At 40.0% G+C, this 25,038-nt stretch overlaps 1 protein-coding gene across 9 annotated transcripts in view; it reads left to right on the forward strand.

The window, feature by feature from the left end:
• The first annotated feature begins 502 nt into the window (after positions 1–502).
• The window catches only part of ncor1 (nuclear receptor corepressor 1), a 59,765-nt gene continuing 35,229 nt past the window's right edge, over positions 503–25,038 (forward strand). For 7 of the 9 annotated variants that reach the window (XM_062433515.1, XM_062433516.1, XM_062433520.1 and 4 more), the window contains exons 1-14: positions 503–613; positions 4,918–5,107; positions 7,978–8,072; positions 8,308–8,515; positions 8,839–9,021; positions 11,468–11,581; positions 13,365–13,421; positions 13,573–13,625; positions 14,324–14,390; positions 17,676–17,848; positions 19,478–19,568; positions 20,865–21,043; positions 21,202–21,256; positions 21,866–21,967. In XM_062433515.1, coding sequence (XP_062289499.1) covers positions 4,997–5,107; positions 7,978–8,072; positions 8,308–8,515; positions 8,839–9,021; positions 11,468–11,581; positions 13,365–13,421; positions 13,573–13,625; positions 14,324–14,390; positions 17,676–17,848; positions 19,478–19,568; positions 20,865–21,043; positions 21,202–21,256; positions 21,866–21,967 — 1,488 coding nt within the window. In that variant the 5' untranslated portion in view covers positions 503–613; positions 4,918–4,996. Of the gene's footprint in view, positions 614–4,917; positions 5,108–7,977; positions 8,073–8,307; positions 8,516–8,838; positions 9,022–11,467; positions 11,582–13,364; positions 13,422–13,572; positions 13,626–14,323; positions 14,391–17,675; positions 17,849–19,477; positions 19,569–20,864; positions 21,044–21,201; positions 21,257–21,865; positions 21,968–24,471; positions 24,719–25,038 lie in introns of those variants that run through there. The other 2 variants (XM_062433518.1, XM_062433523.1) reach the window with 2 other exon arrangements.

Raw genomic sequence — 25,038 nt, forward strand, 5'->3', positions numbered from 1 at the left:
ATAACTACATGCAAAAAGGCTATAACTGCACAATTTAAGCCGCATGTTAGTGTATTTTAGTCATTTAAAGTCAATGTCGCTCTCACAGTTCATTTGCGCTTACATAAACTTACTAAGTAATGATTATGATCCGGAATGTATGTTTTCGGACATATTGAAATAAGGGGAATGTAGGATAAAAAATTATAATTTAAACTGAAGTTGTGTTATTGTAAAGTGAAAATTAACAACCACCAGAAACATTACAGTGTTTGAGGGGACGATTTAAGTGGCACACCGCTTTGTCCTTGCAGTTATATATAAACGTCGGAAATTTCGATTTTAAAAGATGTATCTAAAGAATTGCATAACCGTCGGCTTACCGTAGAAACCTATACTTTATAGTTGTGTCTCATATAAATACATGTGTAAAGGAGTACCAGTGCTCTGTAGACTGAACCGAGTAGCAGTCATTTATTTTCCCCTGTCAGGACATCGACCGACAAATGCGGCGCAGCCTTCAGTCTGCCCAGCCGTCCACAGCCTGTAACCCGCGGATTTACAATCAACAACTGACGCATATTTCTGCCTGGGGACACAGTTCTCTCCCTTCGGTATATTTTCTAAATATGAGGTGAGTACAAATCGGGTATATACAGGAAAGCAACACGTATAATTAGCACGGTATTTAAGCGCTCCGGTCTACGCTGAAAATCTGCCTTGCAAGATGGCGACGTGGTTGAGAATTGAAAGGTGAAACACAGGCTAAGTTAGCCAGCTAGCGACAACAACAACATCTTAAACGTCGTGTTGTTACACTTGGGGGCTAAAGGGGGATATATACTTGAGAGTCGACGTGTATTATTGTGCATGTTTTTGGTGCATTTCCGGACAAGCTTTCTGTTGTGGAAGTTGACCCATCCCCCCCAAGATAAGCTACAAATCCTATTGCGTTTATATGACAGTGTGATGCAAAAAGACAATAACAACACACAGCAGCAGGATTTCTCACTGCCAGGTTGTGTGTGTTGGGGGCCATAAAGTTCATCACGGTTACTGGGTTTGCATGGAGATCACCAGATCAGAGAGACCATTGTAAATGCTGTCCAAAATGAACTGGGAGACGATGAAAGCTGAGCAAACGCAGTGTAAGAGTCATAACCTGGAAACTTAATGCATCTACTCCCAAAAATTCCTTGAACCACGATGGAAAGTACAACAAAAGATTGCTTAACTAGGATTAATAGATGATGGGTAACCAAATATATTATAACCACTAATTCTTTGAGCTTTATGTAACATTACTAAGTGTGACTACATCTAACCACATGCATGCCTCATGTTAAAGGGGGTGAAAAAGGGATACAGCCTTAATTTAATGTGAGAAGTTCAAATGTATGATTCCTGCCATTCATTTCTTTGCAAGTTGTCATTGCTTCAAGTTGAGAAACAAATGATGGGTAGTTAGCTAACTAACCAGGTCAGCAACAGCTGGGTCTGAAGCATATTCATCATGTTGTTGTGCTTACTCAGTTCCTTTGAATAATACAGGTTCAGGTTTTCAGTGCCTTGATTAGCAGAGAGGATGCTGTGACAAAAGCATGAACTCAGAAGATCTGTTTTTTTTATTATTCATGGGAAGCAAAGTTGAATATCTGGTTGTGATACTTGGAACTGCAAGCATTATATTTTCCTGTATCACTGATTGTCAGCCATACTGGGAAATATTAAGTCATCACCTCATGGTACAGTTCAAGTTCGTAATTTAAGAGTTAAAGAAAGGGTTACATTTATTTATGGAAATGTATCTATTTCAGTGGATTAATCAGTTATTTTTGGTGTATAAATTCAGTTCAATTTTCATTTGTCCCACAGGAGAAATGTGTAAACCTGCAGCCTTGCAAGATGGTGAAAAATATGTACATTCCCAGTAGCACAAAAATAGCACATGTTTGCATTTGTTGTAAAATCAGATTGATCCACTGAGATGTCAATCTTCCTGACATGTAGATAGCATTGCAAGCTGAATGCAGTAAAACTGAGGCCAGTCTGACTATACATTTTAGTGTAGAAGTCACATTGAAGCATAAAGAGAAGCCTCATATTCATAAACACAGAGAGGACTATGAGCAGCTATTGAAAACAATTGCAAATTAAATCAAGTGTAGAAACACTAGGGGGGAAAAAATCACTGTCTACCAACAATATAGACTGCGACTCGTTAGGTTGTTTTTTTACAAGTCACATTGTGAAGACGCTGAAGATATTTTTAGTTGCATCGCTGTAATTGTGGAAGTGGATCTCAGATTCTGGGAACACATAACCTGTCTGCGCATTTGAAACACAAAATAACAGCTTCCTTCACTCGGTTATGGTGGCAGTAGATGAAGCTTTCTCCAACCCTGAAGTTAGCGTCGTAATGTCTTGGCATGGTGGTCATGGTCGAATAAAAATGACAGAGCCAGCGGGACACAGATTCATTTGATGGATTACTGTGAAGAATGGTAAAAAGGGGCCGGGAGAAGTGATTGTTCTACACCCAAATGCTCTTTTTTTCCTCCTCTAACTCTTGTGTGTGTTTAGTAGCATGTTTGTCTAAGCCTTAAATAATAAGGACACATACACAATCTGTGTCACTACATGGGGATATCTTGTGTGTATGTTTTGAAGTGTCACAGTATTTCCTGTCTCTGTCCTGGGTCCTGTTCTTCATACACTGCTCAACTGATTCAAGCTAACATGATTTTAGCCAGCCTAAAACAAACATCCTTATTTCCATCCATCTATCGTATTTCTTTAAATGTCAGCAGAGGATTGATTGATTTAATCTCGGATAGAAGTATATTAGATAAAAGAATGACGTTATTCTGAAATTATGGCAACGTGAGTGGAACGTTGGAGCTACGATCAGTGCTGATAACATTGATTGATTGATTGGCATGACATGTCAGGTTAGGCGCAGCACAGTTTTACGACAACTGCACTGCACATCTCAATTGAAACAAATATTCTAACTATGAAGTGACACACTCTGCCAGTCCCTTCAGTAAACAACAGATTCAGGGCCCTTTAAACAAGAGATGCATGGCACAACCATCTGATAATATTAATAGCATATCTGACTTACATAATTAAGGTATCTTGTTTAGAAAATGACCTATTTTATTTATAAATAGGAAGATAAATGTGTTTATTTACTCTAGCTCACAGTAAGCTAAACTACTTAATATAGTTTTTCCCGATTGTTTTAATTGATTGTATTTTCAAATCACATATAGACTCTTTATTGTGAATCTCTTAAGAATTTCAATTAATTTATATATGTTTGAACCAAGTATTCAACAGTCCTGCACAATATTAACTGGTAACGTTTTTGTTGCTGTGATAATGAAGAACCTGTCGCCAGTTTTTAAATGTGTTTTCCCCCAGCAGTACCGACTTATTTACTTTTTTGGGGCATTTTTAAGCCTTTAAAACAGCAACAGTAGAGAGTAGTCTGTAAACAAAAGGCAGAGAAAGACTTGGGCCCTGTTCACACCTGGCGTTAAAGGCGTCTGATCACAAGTGAACCGCTCTACAGGTAAAGGTGTGAACACACAAAGACGCATTAAGAACACATTGAGATCAGATCACTCAGACCACATTTGGAGGTGGTCTGGGCTGCATATGGCCGCATTCTTTTAACAGTGTGATCGCAAATGTGTCCTGGGCCATGCTGAAGGATCGTCTACTCAACTGACGTCTTCTGTGCAAGCTCATATGTACTAATTCATGTGCCAGTTGTGTCAAATTAAAGTGCAAAACAAGAAGATCAAGCCACAACAAAAGGCAAAATGGATTCCAATTTCCATTTGGGCTAAAGAGTTTTGATTTTGCCTGCACCGAGTTTAATTTCTGGCAGACAAGAAACAGGAAGTGCATTGCTTCCTTCCCCCTGGATAAAAACAACAACATACTTGGTCTTTTAAACCAGAAATGATGTACGTGTTTATTTGCATAATGATCAGGGAAGTGAGATCTGATCACAAGTGGTCACTCGAGACGCATGTAGAGACGAATGCTAATGCCAGGTGTGAAGAGATGTCCACAGAGCGATCCACTTGTGATCAGATCACCCAGGACGCATGTTAATGCCCGGTGTGAACAGGGCCTAAAAAGTGAAATGCAACAAATGACAGTGCGCTTATGTGGGCCACTAAGGTGTGCCTAGGCCTGCTGAGCTAAGGCAAGACAAATCCTACTCCGTCAAGGTTGATGAAGATCTGAATGTTTGGTTGATGAAGTGAATATAAAAAAAGTTTGACTTGATGATGCAGCCAACTTTGAATCAATTGAATAAGTTCAAACCTTACTTCCTACTATAGTAACAGCAGACCCACATGCACTTAAGACAGCTTTGACAAGCTCAAAAAATCCTGGCTAATATCAAATTGAGTTAACTGTGTAATGTGTGTTCAAAGAGAGCAGGCTCCTGTCCTTTCCACCCACAGAAAGACTGTTTTAGTGTTTCTTGGAGCTGCAGCTGCTTTAATGCACCAGTTGTGCACTTATGGTGTAAAGGCCTTGACTTTGATGCAGGGGTTTAATAAGTTATAGAGTGGTGTATTTTGGCTTTGTGTCTAACCCCTTGACCTTCATTGGCAACAAGAGACAATATCAGCAGGCCAGTGCTTGAGGCCTGTATTAGAGAAAAATGATAAGGTATAAATATCTCATAATCAAAGAAAGATTTATGGCACTCCTTGTTTTGTCTTGTGTGTATGGTGCATATTTGTCAGCACACTGGAAGTTCAGTAGACGAAACATGATAACTTATCTTTGTGTCTGATGCTTAAGCAGGTCTTTACATCTAATTGTCTTTCTCATGCAGAAAGATAATTGTAAACATTTAAAAATTAACATTGAAAAATAAATGTGATGTTTCCTGTCTTGCTGCAGGTGGTTTGTGTCTCCAAACATGGTGTAACTGAAATCTCTGATCCGTGAAGCAGCAGCATCCCGCTCGCACTGAGCCAGGATGTCCAGTAGCTCGGGCTACCCCCCCAGCCAGGGGAACTTCAGCAGCGAGCAGAGCCGATACCCACCGCATTCTGTCCAGTACACCTTCAGCGGCTCGCGCCACCAACAGGTAAAGCCTTCTGTGTTTTTTTTTTTTTTTTTGGAAGGGGCGGGGTCATTTTCTGGCTGTATTGGAGAGCTGCAGTGAAGCGATAACAGGAAGTGATGAAGAGAGTGATGCAACAAGGTCCCAGGCGGTATTGGAATCGGAAATGTTGCAGTTCATGGTCCGCTAAGTTAGAGTGGCATATCCATGGATCCTGAAATCTAAAATTTAGCTTGAGATGTTCTGCTATTGTGTGCAGGGTGTGACGTGAGGATATTAGGAAAAACTATTCAACTGTAACAGGAACACTGGTACTAAATTGAACTTAACTGTTTACATATCTGGAAATCAGATGCCTGTTTTCTCCTTTGAGAGAAATCAGGAGCCAAATGGAAGATGTTTCAGACTCTTTGGTTTCATGATAGCTCCTCCTAGTTTTAAATGATTTTGATTAAATATCCTTCTTTTATTTGCCTGTGTAGCTGGAGACTTTACTTCAATCCAGCAAATCAAATCTTGCATAAAGCAGTTACGTGTTGTTCTATCATATGCTGAGCAGGCGGTCACACAGGGCCTGATAGCATCCTGCTTTGCAAAACTAGAGCTGCAGACTCTGAACAACAACCCACATTAGCTTCCCTGCTAAAGTCTCCTTATCTAAGTTACATCAACACTTGTCTTGTCCTGCACATCAGCTTGTTTAGTGAGCCACCAAACAAACATTTGCTGTGGAAAAGTACACTGCTAAAATCAGTTAGCAGGCTTTATAGCCAAGTAGCTGTTAAGCTGCAGCCCATTAAACAGCGTGTAAACATACCTGGTGTGACCCCTCGCTAAGGTCTCACAGTCTGCCCATGACTTGCAGCTACACCATTTTGTTCTGTCTCCGTTCTGTATGTTGTAACTCCAGTATCCTGTTAGCTGCAGTCAGTCAAACCCAGGCACTATCATGCTCCTTTTAGCCCACTGACACAAAAAGGAGCATTTCATATATTGCGTGGGATGAGAACTTGTTGCAGTGAAGTGCAGTGGTCAAGTAACCTCTAAAATATGAAGCTCTGTGAACTAACAAGAGTTAGTTTGTACTAAATGTATGAACACGTTGTGAGGCAGTCTAGGAGGAAGTTGGGACAAATATTTTGAACAAGACTTTCGGGATGCACCTTAAACCTGTTTACCCGAATCGGTAAAGTGTGTTCGTTGACCTCTTCGCAATTGTTTCGCGGTTACATAGTGAAAATGAAACAGAGGCTGTGGCCTCACGTAGCTTTCCATGTTCTGTGTGACTTTAACTTTAGAGCTTTTGGTTTTTCAAACCTGACTGGAGCTGCATTTTTACTACATAGACAAACTGCAAGTGAAAAATGAAGTGTGACTGCATTTGCTATGAATTCCTTCCCTTCTATGGTGGCATCGTTGTTGGTTTGAGTCTAGTTTTAATAATGTTTTAACTCAAACAAATACTAATTTCATGTGAACGAAGACATTTTGAATTCAATATTTGTAGAACTGTGGCAGGTTTACATGTTTGTTAATCACACTGAAGTTGTAAGGAGTTTTTTAGTGCGTTAAACTGCAGTAAAGATGAATAGATGGATCATGGTGAGTAAATATTAGTGATATTCAGTTCAGTCACACTCTTGCAGCTCTATAATGTTTATATGACAGTGAATTCCTGCACACCTCACAGGTGTGTGCTCAGTTGTGAATATTGTTTGTTGGCCGTTTTGAATAACTTACTTCTTAGAAGCTTACTTTCACAGAAAATAGTCAGTGGTACATTTCTGGGCATTTGGGATTGTTTGCTTAAATCTGGGACAAAACTGCTGTTTGGAAATGTTTCCTGTAACTGCATTCGCTCGTTCAGGTTTGAGGTCACTCTGTGCTGATAACATTTATGTGTTCTTTACTCAGTAACTTTTTGATAAATGCTTTGGAGTATTTAAAGAAATGGTTTAATCAATTATCTTGACATCTCTTATATTAATTTTAGCTTCTCAGACATGGGCAATGCTACTGACTGTGGCCATTTCTTCATTGTCTGCTGACTAAGGAGATGTCCCACAGTGTACTATTACATACGGTTTTATTTCATTCATCTTTCTGATAAGCTTAGACATTGTGGTGTTGTGTTCTTATTCTAAGCTACACATATCTTCTCCTGTACCTGCTGATAAATGTGAGACCTTGTTACTTTAACAGATGAGGATAACTACAGTTGGTGTTAAGTATCCAGATGCTAACGTCGTGCCTGTGTCCTATATTCTGCAGTTGTTGAATGCTAAGAAATGCCCCATTTCCTTCATTTAGCACTGTTGCCTTTTATTAGATTGAGCACAGCAGAGATCTTAAATGAGGTGTGTGTGTGTGTGTGTGTGTGTGTGTGTGTGTGTGTGTGTGTGTGTGTGTGTGTGTGTGTGTGTGTGTGTGTGTGTGTGTGTGTGTGTGTGTGTGTGTGTGTGTGTGTGTGTGTGTGTGTGTGTGTGTGTGTGTGTGTGTGTGTGTGTGTGTGTGTGTGTGTGAGTTCCCCAGCTCAACTCCATCTGGAGCTCTTCAGACGACTTTTAACAGCGCTCGCAGCCCGACACACAGTCAGCGCTGTTACCTGTGCAATTAGGAGAAAACAGACTCCTCGGGTCACAGTTACATGTGTGAAGCTTGAGTGAAGTACCAACCACTACGCAGCCTGCATTAATTAAAACTGAAGTGTGTATGTTGCATCAGATGGGTGTGATACGTATGAGTGAAAAACGCAGAGAGTCGCCTGCTGTAGACGAAATTTGCTTCACTGTAAACACCATTCGGTTGTTGCATCCGTGAATCAGTGAAGTGCTTTTTGATAATGGTAACCTTGATCAGATTGCTTTATATGTGTGTGTACCTCTTGCTTGCAGGATTTCACCGTCCCAGACTATCGGACTCACATGCAGGATCCACAGGGTCGGAGAAGACCATCTTTACTGTCTGAATTCCACCCTGGGACTGAAAGGTAATGGCTTCACTTTATACATCTGACCTGCTGCCTAAATATCTAAAAGATCTGTGTATTCGCCATTCAGATTATAGAGCTCTTTAAATTCTGTGTTGTAGAGCAGTTTTTCCATTCGTAGCCCTCAGGGATGCCGAGGATAACCCTAGATTACAGTTTGGGAACCATTCATCCAGACAGCTGGATGTGAGTGCATCTGTAAAATGTGCCTTCTTGTTTACTTCTGTTCTTACAGGCCTCCAGAGAGACGCCATGGTTACGAACAGCAGTTTCACTCCGTCACAGCCCAGCCCGAACATGAAATCTTGGATTCTAAACGGCCTCGCATGGAGACCGTTTCTGAGTCCCACATCTCCCGCACCCCTCCCTCTGCTGGGGGTATGGTCCTGCCGATGGCCCACTCAGTACAGGACAGCCTCAGAGCCACTGTAGAGGTCAAAAAGGTGGGGCCCTTGATCCTCTTCACCTGCTTTTAAAAATCAAGAATTTACAGTTGTGTTTTTGTTCTCTAAAGAGACGCACTGAAAGGGATCATATTGGGGTTCAGTCTCCCCATAATGAGACAGAACTGTCTGTATGTTTTTATAATGTCAGCATGTGTTTGTTTTTACTGAGATCGATATAGTACACAAAATGTAGGACTTAAAGCGACGCTTCCTCACTAGTTGCTTTTTTGAAGTGTAAACAATATGTCATGAGACAGGACTCGTGTTTTAGTTTTTGCGATCTCAGTGAACCTTTTATGTTTTTTTAATAATCACACTAGGAGTCTCAGTTCACAGTCAAAGTGGAGTCCGCATCCTCAGGAGGACATACACTACACATGGGGGAAGAGCAGGACAATTCGCCTTCCAAACTATCCAAGGAGGAGCTGATCCAGAGTATGGACCGCGTGGACCGAGAGATTGCCAAAGTCGAGCAGCAGATTTTCAAGCTGAAGAAAAAGCAGGTTGGTTACCCGGCGAGACCTTTTGTCTCTGAATGTGCATCAAACACAATGGGCGTTATGTAAGAAAACTTGGCACAAGTAACAATTCCTCTAGGTTTTTTAGTTGAGCAATAACCCACGAGTTTACCAGTGAGGTAATTTAGAACAGAAATAATGAGTTTTTAAACCTCAAACATGGAAGGCTTACTGCTTTTATAAAATTATGTGCAATTATAAGCCACAATAACACAGTTTTAAGGGTCCTACTGTTGATTTATGTTTAGTTTCATAAGTGTAAATAATTAAAATTTGAACGAGCCGTTTTGACAGTGGCTGTATCTGAAATGGTTTTTACTTGCATTGCCGTCAGAGTTTCAGAGTCAGACATGACTGTGTTCTAGTATAATAGAGTGACATGGACGTAAATAAATATATAACTGGAGGAGAGTCATAACAGGCCAATGGTGTAGTCATGTCACTAATCTTTATTCTTAGCTTTGGCAAAATGTAATTTTGGGTTAAAATAATCTCAAATTTGATAGTTTTCCAGCAGTCTTTGGTGTTTTCTCCCTCCTGGGAAAATCTGGTGCTCAGTTTACTGCTAATGATAGCAGGCCCCATACAGTGTTACACTTCATATCTCAAAATTTCTCTCAATTTCTAGTACTGCAGGCTTAGTTTTTCATCATCCTATCTCCCCGTCTGGATTAGTTTGTTTTTAATCTAGTTTGTGGCTGTTTTTTTGGCTGCTATCTTTTTGGAATTCCGTCTCATTAGATAGGAATGTAAGCCGAGCTTTGCTGGGAGAGAGTACGTTTCAGTTTTTCAGCCTGCATTTTCCCAAATATTCAGGGATTTATTTGTTTATTTGAGGCATTTCAGGAAATCCTAATCTCATCCCTGTAACCTGGTAGTTTACATAACCTTTTAACTTGTTTAACACTGACCCATCAAACACTCACCGGTTCAGCTCGTCTGTCAGCATCAGAATGGCTTTCATGCATGGCCATCGTTCATTTCTGTAAAAAAAAACAAAAAAAAACAGCAAAAAAACCCAACAATCTTATACTAGAAGAGAATAGAGAATAATCTGATAATACCTGCACAACTCAGCAATCAGAAGCTAAGATCACAGTGTAGATTACCTGCAAATCCAATTAAACCAGCACCTTTATTGCAGTAAAGCTAGCGATGTAGCAGTTGAGCAGCTATGAATCCAGACTGCGTTAAGCTGCGTTCACACCAAAAGCGTCTGACGCGAATTGAGCAGCAAGTCATACATAGAAAATCAATGTAAATGGCGCGATAACACGCAATTTCATATCAGGCGGCGCGAATGAAGCGTCTGAAGCGGCGCAAATAAAGTTGGAAAAATTGAACTTTTCAGGCGACATCGCGCCGCGACATCCAATCAGCGGTGAGTTTCTCCCGACGTCACATCCGTGACGCAAGCGCGAATGAAGCGATGATCCAAAAATTGATATTTATGATCAAGCGGCGTGACAGAAGCGATTCAAGAGATTTTTTCGCGTCCAAACGCTTTTGGTGTGAACGCAGCTTTAGCGTCGCCAGCAATTCACACGGGTCACACTAGTTGCTGTAATAACATATAATTACCATTATCAGTGGGAAGTCAGTAGCCAAGGAGTGACACAAAACACCCTCTGCTACAGTTCCCCAATTGTCGTCACAACTGTCGTAACATGATGAAAACACCTAAGCGAGACTGGTCAGACAAGTATAAAACCCAAAAGCACGTCAGCCTCCTCTGGGGGAGGGACTTTGGAGGCAGGGCAGGAGTGCAGTGGAGAGGGAGGGGGAGGGATCTGAAAGTTGTACTTCTTCAAATTTGATGCTAAGTCCTCTCTCTCCTCAAAGTTACCGACTGTAGCTTTAACCTGTAATGAGTTGAAGCACTAAGCGGGTAAGTTAGCAAGGCACACCTGCTGTTGAAATAAAGTTGGCTACTTGCCTGGAAAAGTCCAATACTTTGTAGTTGTAGTTTTGGCGAAACTCCTGCCACTGAGGACGGAATTGTGTCTCCAACTGACAGGTTACGAGGCTACTCTCATGCGCGGGACAGCACTGATGCTAGCTAATACTAACAACATACACAAATTGCATATTTAGGAAAGAAGATGGAAAAGGAGATGACTTCTGGGTGCCAGGCCCCTTTATCAGGTTGCGTCACCCAGGCAACACGTGATTTATTGGTATTATGTCTCGACCTCCTGGCATGTGTGTGATGCATATTCAACTGTTTCATACCGTCTCTGGCATCCATCCAGAATTCATAGAGCCTTAGTTACATTTGTAACTCTTACAACAGATGACATATAAACAGACCATACATATTTAATTGATTCATATTTAGATGAAAGAATGTCCCCCATATTTTTACTGTGTACTATGTGTCTTGTCTTGTGTACTATTGATCAAAATATTTTGTGTTGGTGTTGTCTCTTAGCAACAACTAGAAGAGGAAGCAGCAAAGCCAATGGAGCCAGAAAAGCCAGTGACCCCTCCCCCGGTGGAGCACAAGCACCGCAGCATAGTCCAGATCATCTACGATGAGAACAGGGTTAGTCGTCTGCTGCAAACATCAAAACACACCAGCAACAAGCATTTGTTCTTCTCACTTCTCTTTTGTCATTTTGTTTGTGTTCTAAATAATTCCTGCTTTTTTTGTTTTTAATCATCTTTGTGCTCCCTCAAAGTTTTTTTTTTCTACCAGCCTGGGTTAGAACATGTATTTTCACTGCATGTGTCAGCAGGGGACAACCACACTCTCCTGGTCCTGTTTAACTGCATGGTTGACCACAGTTAACCAGTGACGTGTCCTCTCAAACGAAGCTGTGTCTTGCACCCAACTGATGGCTGAACATGTGTTTTAATGTCTCACGTGGTTTAGTGTTTAGTTTCACTTTGTTCTGTTTGTACATTGAAAAATCAGCCCTATTTTTCCTCTTAATTGACTGGAACTGTGTTAACTTACTGCTGATACAAACCCAACATTTCTTGCCGTTGCTCCGTCACATTAAAGTTGACCAATGGTGAACCAGCAGGAGGCTTTTAGTGTGGAGCAGCAATAACCGCAACTACCCAACACTTTCAACACTATTTGTTCAGCGGGTCTGTTTTAAACCTTGCAGGGAGGAACAGTTCAACTAGAGACAACACTGTAAACTGTTGGATAAAGAGCTGCAAATGACCAACTGTGTGTGCGAAGCAGTATATCTACAACACATTGTCCATGACTTCTACCTTGCTGTGCTGTGGGAAAACAGTCACACCAAGAGTTTTCTCTCAGCTCAGCATGAGTTTCCCCACCCCTGTCAAAAAACAGCCTGTGGTGCAGCAATGTGTTCATTTTCAAAAACGATTTTGGGCGTCTGCTGTGTGTTGTGATATGTTGGAATGCCTTGTGGGTTTTTTGCATCATTAATGTTTTGAAGGCAGTAGTGTGAGAAAGTTAGTGTGTATCTTCGTCGAATATTTCTCATATTATTACGTTACCAATAGTAATGTTGTTTAACTTTGTTTTACTCAATTAAGAATACACGTGACGAGAAGTTAAGTGCAGAGGCAGGGCTCATTATCTGTATTTCAGCCGAACAATAGCAGAGTGGGTGAGTGAGTGAGTGTGTGTTTATGGAGGTCACTGTAGTTCATGTCCGTCAGACAGTGTTGTGGTAGGAGAGTGCTGGGACACGCCTTCCTTCCCAGTCAGCCATTAACCCTTTAGGCTGTAAAGCTGCTCCAGCTCTGTGCACAGCATTTAGACCATGGTTGTTTGTCTTAGATGGAGGCTTTTAAAAAGGAAAAAAAAGGTATTCAACATCTTAGTGATGATCTTGAATAAGTTGACAGTCTGCTCTGATCCAGGAAATCTGTTGTTGCCAACCCTATTAATTATGCTACAGTGGGAACATTCTTTCTTCCTTTTTAATTTATTTTTTTCTTGTATCCTTTCAGGCGAGTGCAGCTGCTCAGTTTTTTAAATGTTTCAAATGCAGAAGCTCACACATCAAGAACAAACTAAATGCACCCAAAAATGTTGAAGAAAGCATCCATTTTGTCTTTGTCAGGACTTTAAGTTATTGAAGTTCATTTTGAACTCAAGATTATCCTGAATTTTTTCCCTTTTTATAGTTAGTCATAAATTATAAAATTGAAATTGCTGTAAAATTGAAGCCTCCCTTTTATGCTATAACCAATTCAAATGTCTCAAATATTACATCTCTATGAGTAAAACCAAGATATATTATGACTAGGTGAAAATGTCTAATTTATTAATTTGCAGGGTATTTTGTTATTGGTAGGTCTTTTTAAAAACTTTTTTCTTTTTCGTCTTTTCTTTTTAGAAAAAAGCTGAAGAGGCCCATAAAGTACTTGAAGGTCTTGGCCCTAAGGTTGAGCTGGTATGTTATATAATGCTTAATAACATGTTTTGTCCATGCATGAGCTTTAAGGAAGAAGTAATGCTTACATCAGTAGCAGGTTAGATATTACTCCCTGCCTAATGGCAAATGACTAATCCTCTGCTTGTGTCTGGTCTTCTCTTTTGCTTAGCCCCTGTACAATCAGCCGTCAGACACAAAGGTGTACCATGACAACATCAAAACGTGAGTATCTACAGTGTCTGTAACCTAGATTTGCATTAGAAGTGCAAGAACAGCGTAGGAACCGTCTCAGTTGGAGGTAATACTGACCTCAGCAAGATAAACCCTGCTCATAAACCCGTCTTATCTGATTTGCTGCGTCACCCGACTGAATTGCCCTACTGACACCAAGGAGAGTGATTGAGAAAGGAAGTTAAAGAGCATACTTGTGTCTGGGTGAGGTGTGTTTAACGTAGAGGGTTGTGTTTGCAGTTGAAGGCCAGGCCGTCTAAGATTTAAGAACCCTTATCAGCATGTACCTTGAGAGTGGCCCATCTGAGTCAGTCTTTTATCATGACAGAGACCACCTCTGTGTGAATCTGCTGTACAAACGCCACACTTTCAGGGTCAGCTCTCACTATTCTCTCCCCACAGCCGCCATCATGTGTAAACAAATGAGTTCCCAGTATTTTGTACCTGCCACTGTGCAAATAAACAATGTCCATGATGTTTTTTCAGGGGTGAAACAATAATCAAGCTTACCTCCTCAAAGAATTTACTTAGGAACTAGTGCTAAAGTAACAAATAACTCCTGCCTTTACTTTAAAAAATAAAAAAAAAGATATGCAATTTTATATGCTTTCTGGAAAATGTGTAAATATTTTTTTATAATGATAACTACAATATCTCCCTTTCACTGAATAAGTGTTCTTTTCTTTTAGCAACCAAGTCATGAGGAAGAAGCTGATTTTGTTTTTTAAGAGGAGGAACCACGCTCGTAAACAAAGGGTAAGTGTCCCTGCTGTTAAAACATAGTGGAAGCTCCAGGTATTTGTGAGTGTGGTACCATATCATATCTGCCTGTTTGCATTAACATGACCTCAGCTGACACGGGGGAAATATTATTGGTCTTGTTAAAGGTTTTGATACGCAGCATTTGTTTACCTAAAGCTACAGAGTATTGACATAGTCTGGGTACACTGCAAAAATTCAACAAACAGCAGTTTTTATGGTTTTAACATTTGTGACGGTTCATTCATGAGTCTCACGCTCAGAGAGGAGACAGTCTTTATATTACACATGAAGAATTTGCTCAAATATGAAATGTTCGTGGTTTGAACGTCCAAGTTGTTGGACAGAGTGTCAAATACTAGAACTAACTAAACATTTAATGATCATTTTATACAATACAAGAAACTCCTGTAATTCCCAAGTCTCATGTATATAGTGTGACATTTTTGTCAGTCTACAATAAGGGTGGAACGTAAGGCTGGGCGATATGGACAGAATCAAATATCACGATATTTTAGACCAAATACCTCGATATCGATATTGCAACAATATTATAGAGATGGCTGTTGATGCTTTAACAAAATATTTACACTATGAAATGTTTGATAAATAATCATCAGTAATGTGGATATAATGACAAAGTGGGTAAAAGGTACATAAAAGAACAGCTATAACGATCTGTTTAGAAAATAATATATTTTACTGTAATGCAGCTTTAAAACCAGGAAAAGACAACTCTGACATATTACGATATCCAAAGTCTAAGACGATATCTAGTCTCATATCACGGTATCGATATCATTTCAATATATTGCCCAGCCCTAGTGGAACGGTTCACAAAATACAAAGTTGGGTTCATATCACCGTTTTGGGGTCACGGTTTTCAGGTTGTTTGTTCTTTTCTGGGGGGTGTTTACACTTCATTTGTCAGTTTTTTAGACTCGATGACATCATCAAGGCAAGAGCGCAATACTGATTAATACAAAAATCCTTAGTAGTTTAACACTAACCAACAGTCATTTATCAAGGAAACTTATACATTGACGGAGGAAAAGATAATAACAATATAAAGAGCTGTCACATGAAGACCATCGTGCATGCATGCTCCATAATACATTCATTAGTTTTCTGAAGTTATTTTTTCAATATGCGCAATGATGGTCATGAACCAAATTTCATGTCGATCTGTCCACCGGTTGTTAAGACATTTCACTCACAGCCACAAATGTAAACTTTATGTGGGCTACAGGAGAAGTTTCGGGCTCACCAGAGTCAGTGCTATTCTCTGGGGAGCCTGAATGTCTCGACAAAATTTCATTGCAGCCCATATAATAGTTGCAGAGTTATTTCAGTCTGAACCAAAGTGGTGGACTGACCAACAGACATGACATAGAGGCATGCCGCTAGTCATGTACTTGTGTATTACCAGTATGGGAAATGCCTCGGTTTCCCCTGTTTAAAAGAATGTTGTGAGCCAAAACCTACTTTCATATTCAGTAGAAAAATAAATATTGTTACATCACAGAGCAGATATGTTACCCAATGACTGTCTGTCTGTCTGACTTTCTTATCAGTAACCAGTAAGTTACAAATTTCAGAATCTACCTACGTAGAAGCATTTTGCTCTTTTTTTGTATTGCAATGGCTCAGTGAGTCCCACCTTTCTCTGGCTTTTCCCTGTCAGGGTCAGACAGACCTTTTGGACTCTGAACAATGGCAGAGTGCACATGGCCTCATGCCAAGAGGAAGGTGAATTGTTTGTCTGTCGCAGCAGAGAGTGGAAACGAGGCTGTATTGTCCTCCCAATACAGGAATCTTTCCATATCTTCACTAAACTTTTTAACTCTTACACCTCTGAAAATGAGTTTTGTTTTTATTTTTATTTTTTGATACACTAAAGTGCAGTGTTTATTTTTCAGTAAATACCAAGTCAGATCTTTTTGTGTTTTTTATCTTGCTCCTGTAGAATTACAATTTATGAGGCCAGTTTTTGTATAAAAACATACAGTACATGTACAGCACCAGTTAAAAGTTTGTACACACCTTCCCACTCACTTGACTGGTGCTGTCTGCGCTAATTGAAAAGTAAGCTTCTGTAACCAAATATTGGTTATGGCAGTGAGTTTTTGAAAGCAATTTGTAAACAGAAAATAGTTGCATCAGAACAAGCTGTTCCTGGGTCAGCACACTGAATTAGGCAACGTGAAAGACAGGCACAAACCCACAACAAACACAGGCAGCTCCTGAACAGCTTGTACTCTCTGAACTCCCAAGTCTCTGTAGCCCGTCTGGAGTTGCGGTTACTTTTGTTATGCTCACTTTCAAACATGACACTGATTTCATTTTGAACCAATAAAAAAACATGCACTAAAACATTCATGTTCACCTTCAGCCAACAGAGACATGAGATAAGTTGTGGTTATTGTTGCTAGGTAATGGTTAATTAATAATTATGTTTCCATTATTTGCATTTACTTTGGTTCTGTGCTTGTTCTATCAACATACTACATTTAATTTACCTCCAACAAATGGAGCTCTGTCCAATACCTAATCAGAAACTGAAGAATGTATTTCTCACCTCAAGAATCTGCCCTACCCTTCATTAGGGATGGGCCATATATCGAATATGCTCGATGTATCGCGGCTTGTTCTACATGGGAGATTGTAAATGACTATCGCAAACATCAAATAGAAATAGTCATGTAGAGACCCGTTTTGACATTTTTTCTCTCTTTCGCTCTCCCTTTCACATACATACATTGCACACACTCGCTCACCCATTCAGATCACTCTCCTGGCCGAGTGTGTGCAAAGTATGTAGGTGAGTGTGTGTTTTTGTGTCTGATCAGTAACGGTGTAACTTTCCGCTAACTGTTGATCGGATGGTTCAAGTTCACAGCACTGTCATTCATTATAACATGCTTTATTGAACTTTATTCTAACAGTACGTTATTACATTTTATTGTAACAGTTGTATATTTAGTAGTGGAGTATTTTAGTAGTCTAAAAGAGATTTAAAAATATCAAGATATATAGTGTATCGTGATATAGCCTATACATATTGCAATATTATTTATAGGCTATATCGCCCAGGTTTATATTAATGCTTAATGTAAACCGCTGAAACAGTGTAGCAAAACCTTGTACAATGCTGTGATAACAATATAGCAACAGAAGATCTCATTACCCTTTTAATCCTTATTACAGTCAGTAGTTTAAGAATAAAGCCAACATGCAGGCAACTTCTGATACAGCTGTACATTTTTCATGTTGTGTGCACAGGAACAGAATATCTGCCAGCGCTACGACCAGCTGATGGAAGCTTGGGAGAAGAAGGTGGAGCGAATGGAGAACAACCCCAGGCGCAAAGCCAAGGACAGCAGAACACGGGAATATTACGAAAGACAATTTCCTGAGATCCGCAAGCAGAGAGAGCAGCAGGAGCGCTTCCAGAGGTAACAGTCTTCACCTGTCACTGGTCAACACTGTGACACTGTAGCATTGTGTGGGTTTATACACATTTGGCTATGATTGGCTCGCGGTTCAGGATCACACGGGTGAACTTCCCATTTTGCTTTACAATCTTCCTCCTCTACCCCATATTGGTTTACACAGGAAAGAGGTGGACTTTGGTGAGTGCCACATAGAGCTGCCGTGGTAACGCAATCACGTCACGCCCACCGCAGACTATAACTGATCACTTCACTGCTGAGTGAGCAGCTCAAGTGATGCGACTGCAGTTATTCTCTCAGGCTCCACATAAAGAATGATGTGCTAAGACATTTAGAGGCATCAGACATAAAGTTGTAGACGGGAATAAATGCAAGTTAACTGTTTTGGACCGAATATATGAGTTTTTTTTTCCACTTGTAATACGCCTGGAAAAGTGGGGTTGTGTTCAGGGTCTAGACAATAATGTGTTCATCAGATCTTCTTTTTGAATGGATGAAGTTTTGCATTATGGGTTGTTTGTAGCCTTCATGTTGCTAGGCTAGTGAGTGTCTTAGAGTCTGTTTTATAATGAGTGTGTGTTTCGTTAGTCCAGTTTAACCTACAGGACTTTCTGAAGGCTCATGTAAAGTGTTTTTTTGCTATGAGGGAAATAAATTCATGATGAGTGAAAATGAGTCCAAAGCGTCTTCCAATGTCTCTACTGCAGAAATGGAATATGTCGAGCTGCCAAATACCACTGTCACAGATGATAAGCAGCTCAAAAAGACAAACGGGCAGTCGTATAAATACTAACTGCCAGAGAAAATCATTTTTGACCGTTTCCAAGAGCCTGATAGGAGAGTGTGTGAGTATTTAACTATACTATGATGTAGGTTATATTTAAAAAAAAAAAAAGAGAAAAGAAAACAGGTGTTGGAAAAGGGCTGGGAGAGTTGTCTTATAATCAGGATCGCCTTATATTTGGGCCATATAATATTTAGGAACCAATTATTTTCCAACATAATTCCAACTGAGGTATAATTTTAATAATGGCGGTTACAGCAACAGTTTGAATTTGTGCGAGAGAGAAGCAGCCAAGGCCTGTATCCACACCCGGATAATAAAATTGTCTCCTCCAATTTGAAAATGCCTGTTCAACTATCACCTAAATGGAGGACACTAGGTTGTGTGCGGTGGCCTACTTTGGACGGAGACATTGGCTGTCTGGGTGCTTCTGGGCAGGGTGGGAGACAGGGACAGGGTCCAGCGTCTGGTTGTTCCTGGCTCTGAAGTTTTTGTGCTTTCACTGAAATCTCCAAGTAAGAGTTTTCATGTCAGCACTGTTTATGCAGACTGCTAGACCGTGAAAGAGGAAGCAAGTAATAACTGGTCAGAGCGAGACTTTTATTCATTAATAATGGGTACAATGATCCTGTTTGTTAACAGAGCTCTGACAATGTCCAAAACCTGTCTCCTGTTGCTCATGTTAGCAATTTGACTCTGGTTTTGTTTGGAAAAGAAACAACTGTGAAAAAAGTCACGAAAACTTGGAAAACGTTATTTCCTTTTACAAAGAAACGGACAATGCAACATTTAAAATACATTTGTATCATTGTTGTATTTGTAACACAATATGTCTCTGTTTTCCACAGGGTCGGACAAAGAGGAACTGGCCTTTCTGCAACAATAGCAAGAAGCGAGCATGAGATTTCAGAAATCATAGACGGCCTTTCTGAGCAGGAGGTGGGTTTTATTTTATTTGGAACTGTTGCTGTATTGACTTTTTTTTTTCTCTTTACCACACAAATTAGCGAAGCCATTCAATCCTTTGTGGTAACCACCATAAAAAAATAATTCATACCTCAGATGTTATAAAATAATTGTTTCCTAAATACCACATTGGCCCGAATATAAGCCCACCCTGATTATTAGATGACCCCCCCCCTCCCCTCTTTTCCAACACCTGTTTTTGGAAAAATACTTTTTGCTCTTGGAAACGGTCAAAAATGATTTTCTCTGGCAGTTAGCATTTATACTACTGCCTGTTTGTCTTTTTGAGCCGCTTATCATCTGTCACAGTGGTATTTGGCAGCTTCACATATTCCATTTCTGCAGTAGAGACGTTGGAAGATGCTTTGGACTCGTTTTCACTAGTCATTAATTTAATTTCCTGCGTGGCAGAAAGCTCCTGCAGGTTAAACTGGACTTTAACACACTCACTGTCAACATACTTTAAGACACCTGCTAGCCTAGCAACATGAAGACTACAAACAACCCATAATGCAACACTCACACTGATGTTTTATCCATTCAAAAAGAAAATCTGTAGGAGACATGTAATTGTCTAGACCCCAAAAAATAAGACAACACCACTTTTTCAGATCTATTTCCACAAAAAATAAACCCACTTATATTCAGACCAATACAGTAAACTTTTCAAATACATTTATTCCTGCAGTAGTCTATTCTATATAGCCTCTATTGTCTAAATGTCTATCATTCTAGTATTGTCATTAAGAGGCTAACTTTGCAGCAGGAATATTGGTCGGCATTCGGCAGGCGCTTCATTCTTTATGTCAATCATGAGAAAACTAACATCCCATCACTTAGGCCACTCACTCAGCAGTGAAGTGGTGATCAGGTTGAGTCTGCTGTGGGGGTGACGTGATTGTGTTACCGCAGCAGCTCTAATCTAAAGTTCCTTTTTAAATATATTACAGTGTAGATGTGAAAGTACAAACCTAGATGACAACACCCTGAGAAGTGGCAACTCTCTTATCTCATCTTGAAAATATATAAATATATATATATATATATGCAGAAGTCACAACGGCTGGGAGCACATTTCCATAAGCAGCAAGACAGTATATTGTATTAGGGAAAACCTAGTCTTTTCTTGTTGAAAAGCAGTTTCCCAGCTGAAGTGTCTCTCATTTCAGTGCTTTCACAGCCTGAGGATGGAAGCAGAGGTATTGAAATTTCAGAATGATTTGTAACGTATTTCGATCGATGGTCACTTTTGCTGTCCGTGTTCCACAGAACAACGAGAAGCAGATGAGACAGCTGTCAGTCATCCCTCCCATGATGTACGACTCCGAGCAGAGGCGGGTGAAGTTCATCAACATGAACGGCCTGATGGACGACCCGATGAAGGTGTACAAAGCCCGGCAGTTCATGAATGTGTGGACCGAACACGAAAAGGAGATCTTTAAAGAGAAGTGAGTTTTAGTTTCATTGCAAGAGATGTCAGCTTCCACCTGTAAGTCCGTATTAAAATGTGGTTTATAAACCTTAATAAACCTTAATGCTATCTGTCACTTGCACTGTATATATTTTTGGCTTTAGCATATGAATAATTACTGGCATCTCTTTGCAGGTTTGTCCAACACCCCAAGAACTTTTGCCTGATTGCCTCCTACTTGGAGAGAAAGGTAAACTACTGCTGGTATTTTCACATCTGGTGCCTATTTTTGAAATTTACAGAAGGATTTCATACTATTGATCTAATTTGGGCAGTCTATTAAAATGCCTCACTTCCCTAAAATCAGACAATTTGAGACCTAATTAGGATTCAGGACCATAAAGCTCTATGTGGTGAATTTTTCATCAATGTTGTAGTGACATTGTACAGGTTGCAATGAAGTATTTAACTTAACTTCAGCTTCACTTTATTTTAATGGCACATTACCCAAAGACTCTCTGTTCACACAAGTAAAAAACAAAACAACATTTATCACAAGACCCTTCAGAAATACTAGATTTTTTCATGTAGTGGGCAATGAAGTGATTATTTGTTCATAATGAACATAAATCCTTCCCCCATTTGCCCTATATGTATCAATTCCAGCATCCAATTTTACATCTTGATAAGGATAACCCAGTTTGGTTTGTGGTTTCAGGCTCTGTGAGGCAGTTATAATTAAAATATTGATTGCAAAAGAGAAACACACATGAACTCTTTGAAAAAAAAACAAAACGATGCACGTTGCCTCCAGTTTCGGTGCCATCTGCTCATATTTACACGCCATTCTTCGTTTCAGTGTGTTGCTGACTGTGTCCTGTACTACTACTTGACCAAGAAGAACCACAACTACAAGACGCTCGTGAGGCGGAACTACGGGAGACGGAGAGGAAGGAACCAGGTAAACCTCTGACTTTGTTAAATATTTGTTCCTGCTGTGGTTGACGAGATGCTGGGTATCTCCTCTTTGTATTCAGAGCATGAAAGATGACGTTCAAGTTAATTTAGATTTAAAAAATAAATCGACAATGTGTCTGCCGTCTTAGACCTGACCTAACTTTCTAAAGTTCTAAAATTGAAACACCGTTGTCAGTTGACTGTGAGGTGTGATCGTTTCACATGAGTCTGCAGCATTTTGGTTCAAATTTGACTCGCCTGTTTCATGTCTTGTCGTCAGATTGAGAGTACATTTTAAGTGCGACGAGAATATACATCTACTGTATATCACACATGTGCAACACCTTTTTCTACAATGTTAATTGCTAATGATTTGACCCCTACGTTGCCGACACTATTCATGGGTCAGGGTAAGCAAAACAGGAAGCAGAGTAAGCACTCCCAACATTTTCTTCAGTTATAAGCAAGCAGCCCTTGGATTATTGTGAGATGGCTACAGTTTGACTTGCTTTTCTGTTAATTATCCCAAAGACGTATTTGCATGTTGATTTTCCGTTAAATATTAAATGGAGCCTATAATTATATAAATAAGAGTTTAGACATTCTGGATAATGTTTCCCAGGATGAGGAAAACTTTTGCACATTTGCAAACTTCAGCTTGATGAAAGTTTAACTGAGCCTGACAAGCTGAAATATCCACACTGTACAGAGGATAAACTAGAAGTAACAATTAACAAAATACAAATTAATTATCTTAATTTATAAATATGCAGTTCTATAAAAAAATAGAAGAAAAAGCAGCAATACTGAACAGTTTCTCTGCATTATTCGTCTTTTAGATTTTTGATGCTTTGATGATGATAATAAAAACTGCAGATGCCTCTCCCTTCAAAGCCTCTGTTTTAAATCACTGTCAGACCTGGAATATGAACTTCGTCAACTCCTGAGTTAAAACTGTGGAGATATGTTATTGCACACAGGTTGTTATTGAGGGTTTTATATAATTATTATCTTTACACCAAATTCCATTACAAAAGAAATCACCAACTCACCAAGTTGGTGATTTTGGCGGACTGAATACTTCAGGCTTTCGGTGGCTGTTTTTTCCTCACTTTATTGATGCCACGGTCCTTGTACAGGACATTCTGTCTCCGCTTCGAGTACGTCCACTGAGGAACACAATGGATTTGTTGTGGACCGTTTCTTTATATAGGAAGAGGTGGAGGGCACAGAAGTTCATGATTACGTCTCGAACACAAAGATGTTTTTTTCTTACTTCTTACACAGTGTCTGGTACAATTTCTTAATGGGTGAGTCACCTCTTGTTAGTTTTTTAAAACTTTTGAACTATTCATAGTATAGACCTCAGCACTATAGTATAGTGCTTGTCCATTTCTGTGTGTGGAAAAATCTGTCTGAACTTGCACATTTTCAGCTAATTGAAGAAAACGCTGTCTCTATGTATTTTGGAGTACACTGTCGTTTCATATGGTGGATAACCCCCTTGCTTTTTTATTTATTTTGTTACAACATCCACACATAGCCAGAATAACATGAAATACTTTGTTTTTATTGTTAAGCTTCCAAGTTACTTTTTCTGAATTGGGTTTCGTTCAAGAGATTAAAATCTCATAAATGTCTTTTCTTGGGTGGAAAATTTGACAAATGAGACAGAATATTGAACATGGTTCCGACACGTGTTTGACGATACACATGAGACTGTTGAACATGGATAAATACCAGGTTGTGGATATCTGCAGTGCACTGGATAGCGGGGTTGTCATGTTTTATAGTCATTAAAGGTGTTTCCAACAATATTGTTTTGACAGCTGAAATTTTAACATGACAGGTGGTTCTTTTAATATGATTGGACCACCAAAATAAAACATAGTTGGTCTGTGGGTCGTCACTTGAATGTGAAAAAAGGGTCTAAGATGGATTCCATGGTCTTAGGAGTCAGGTCAGCTGCTTAAATGGCTTTATTGCTTTTTCCAACCCCTTCCTGTGGTTGTTGAGAATGTAGTCAATACTTTCTTTTTCTTTTTTTTTGCCATTTGGAGTAATCCACATTAGGATGTAGTGGATTTGCAAGCTACTGGTGTGACTTAACAACTGCAGTTCGAGCGAGTAGAGTGAGTCATTAAGAGAGGGAAGGAAGAGGACAGTGAGCAAAAAAGCAAGAGCGGAGGAATGTAGGGCGAGCGAGTGAAACTGAGGGAAAAAACCCTCTGTGAGACAGAGTCAGCGCTGGCAGCTTATCCGCTGAGTGTGTGCTGTTGTGTTTTTTTTTTTTCGTTTTCCATTTCCTCTTTCTTCTGTTCCTATGAGAGAGAGAGAGAGAGAGACAGAGAGAGAGAGAAAAAGTCCCCCCCTCTCTGAAACAGCAGAGTTGGTACAGCCCAGCCATCTGACAGGCCCAAAAAACTCACTGTGCTGCTGTGAGTGCCAATCAAAGAGGAGTGCTCGGCAGGGATTACCTTGAGTGACCCTGCATAGATTAGTGCGTGCATGTGAGATGGACAATTCTTTGGGCGGCTTAAGCGGCCTGATGACACGCTTTCCCGGAATATGTGTGGCGGTGCCGTGGCCCGGCAGCCCTTCTAAGGAGCTCTGCTATGGTGCTGTCCTGCCCCTCTACTGCTACCGTTACCACCGCTATGGAAGTACCGGAGGTTAAACTCTCATTTACAACACCAGTAAGCTGTGGCTCACAGCAGAGAAAAGGGTTTTTTATGATCAGCAAATGAGCTTGCAGGTATGTCAACCAGCTTTCAAACCACAGTTTTTTTGCTTTGTTAGTTGTTACCACACTCACCCCCGCTTTTTTTTCTCCCTCCTTGTCCTGTATCTGCTCGTTTGTTACTGTGTCGTATTTTTTTTTTTATTGCCCTGTCGCTTTTGGTAGTTCGTTTCTTAGCCTCCATATTTACTTGAGGCTTGTAGGCAGTTAAACTCGGCTATTTTAGGGTAGATTTTTCTAGGACGTGCAGAGTCAGACATGGTTTTTAATTTAACATTCGAGCCAAGGCTATGTGGTCATTCACGTATGAATTCATTTATGAAGTAGGGTTGGGG

Source organism: Scomber scombrus, chromosome 14 (assembly GCF_963691925.1).
Source record: "Scomber scombrus chromosome 14, fScoSco1.1, whole genome shotgun sequence".
NCBI classification, from domain to species: domain Eukaryota; kingdom Metazoa; phylum Chordata; class Actinopteri; order Scombriformes; family Scombridae; genus Scomber; species Scomber scombrus.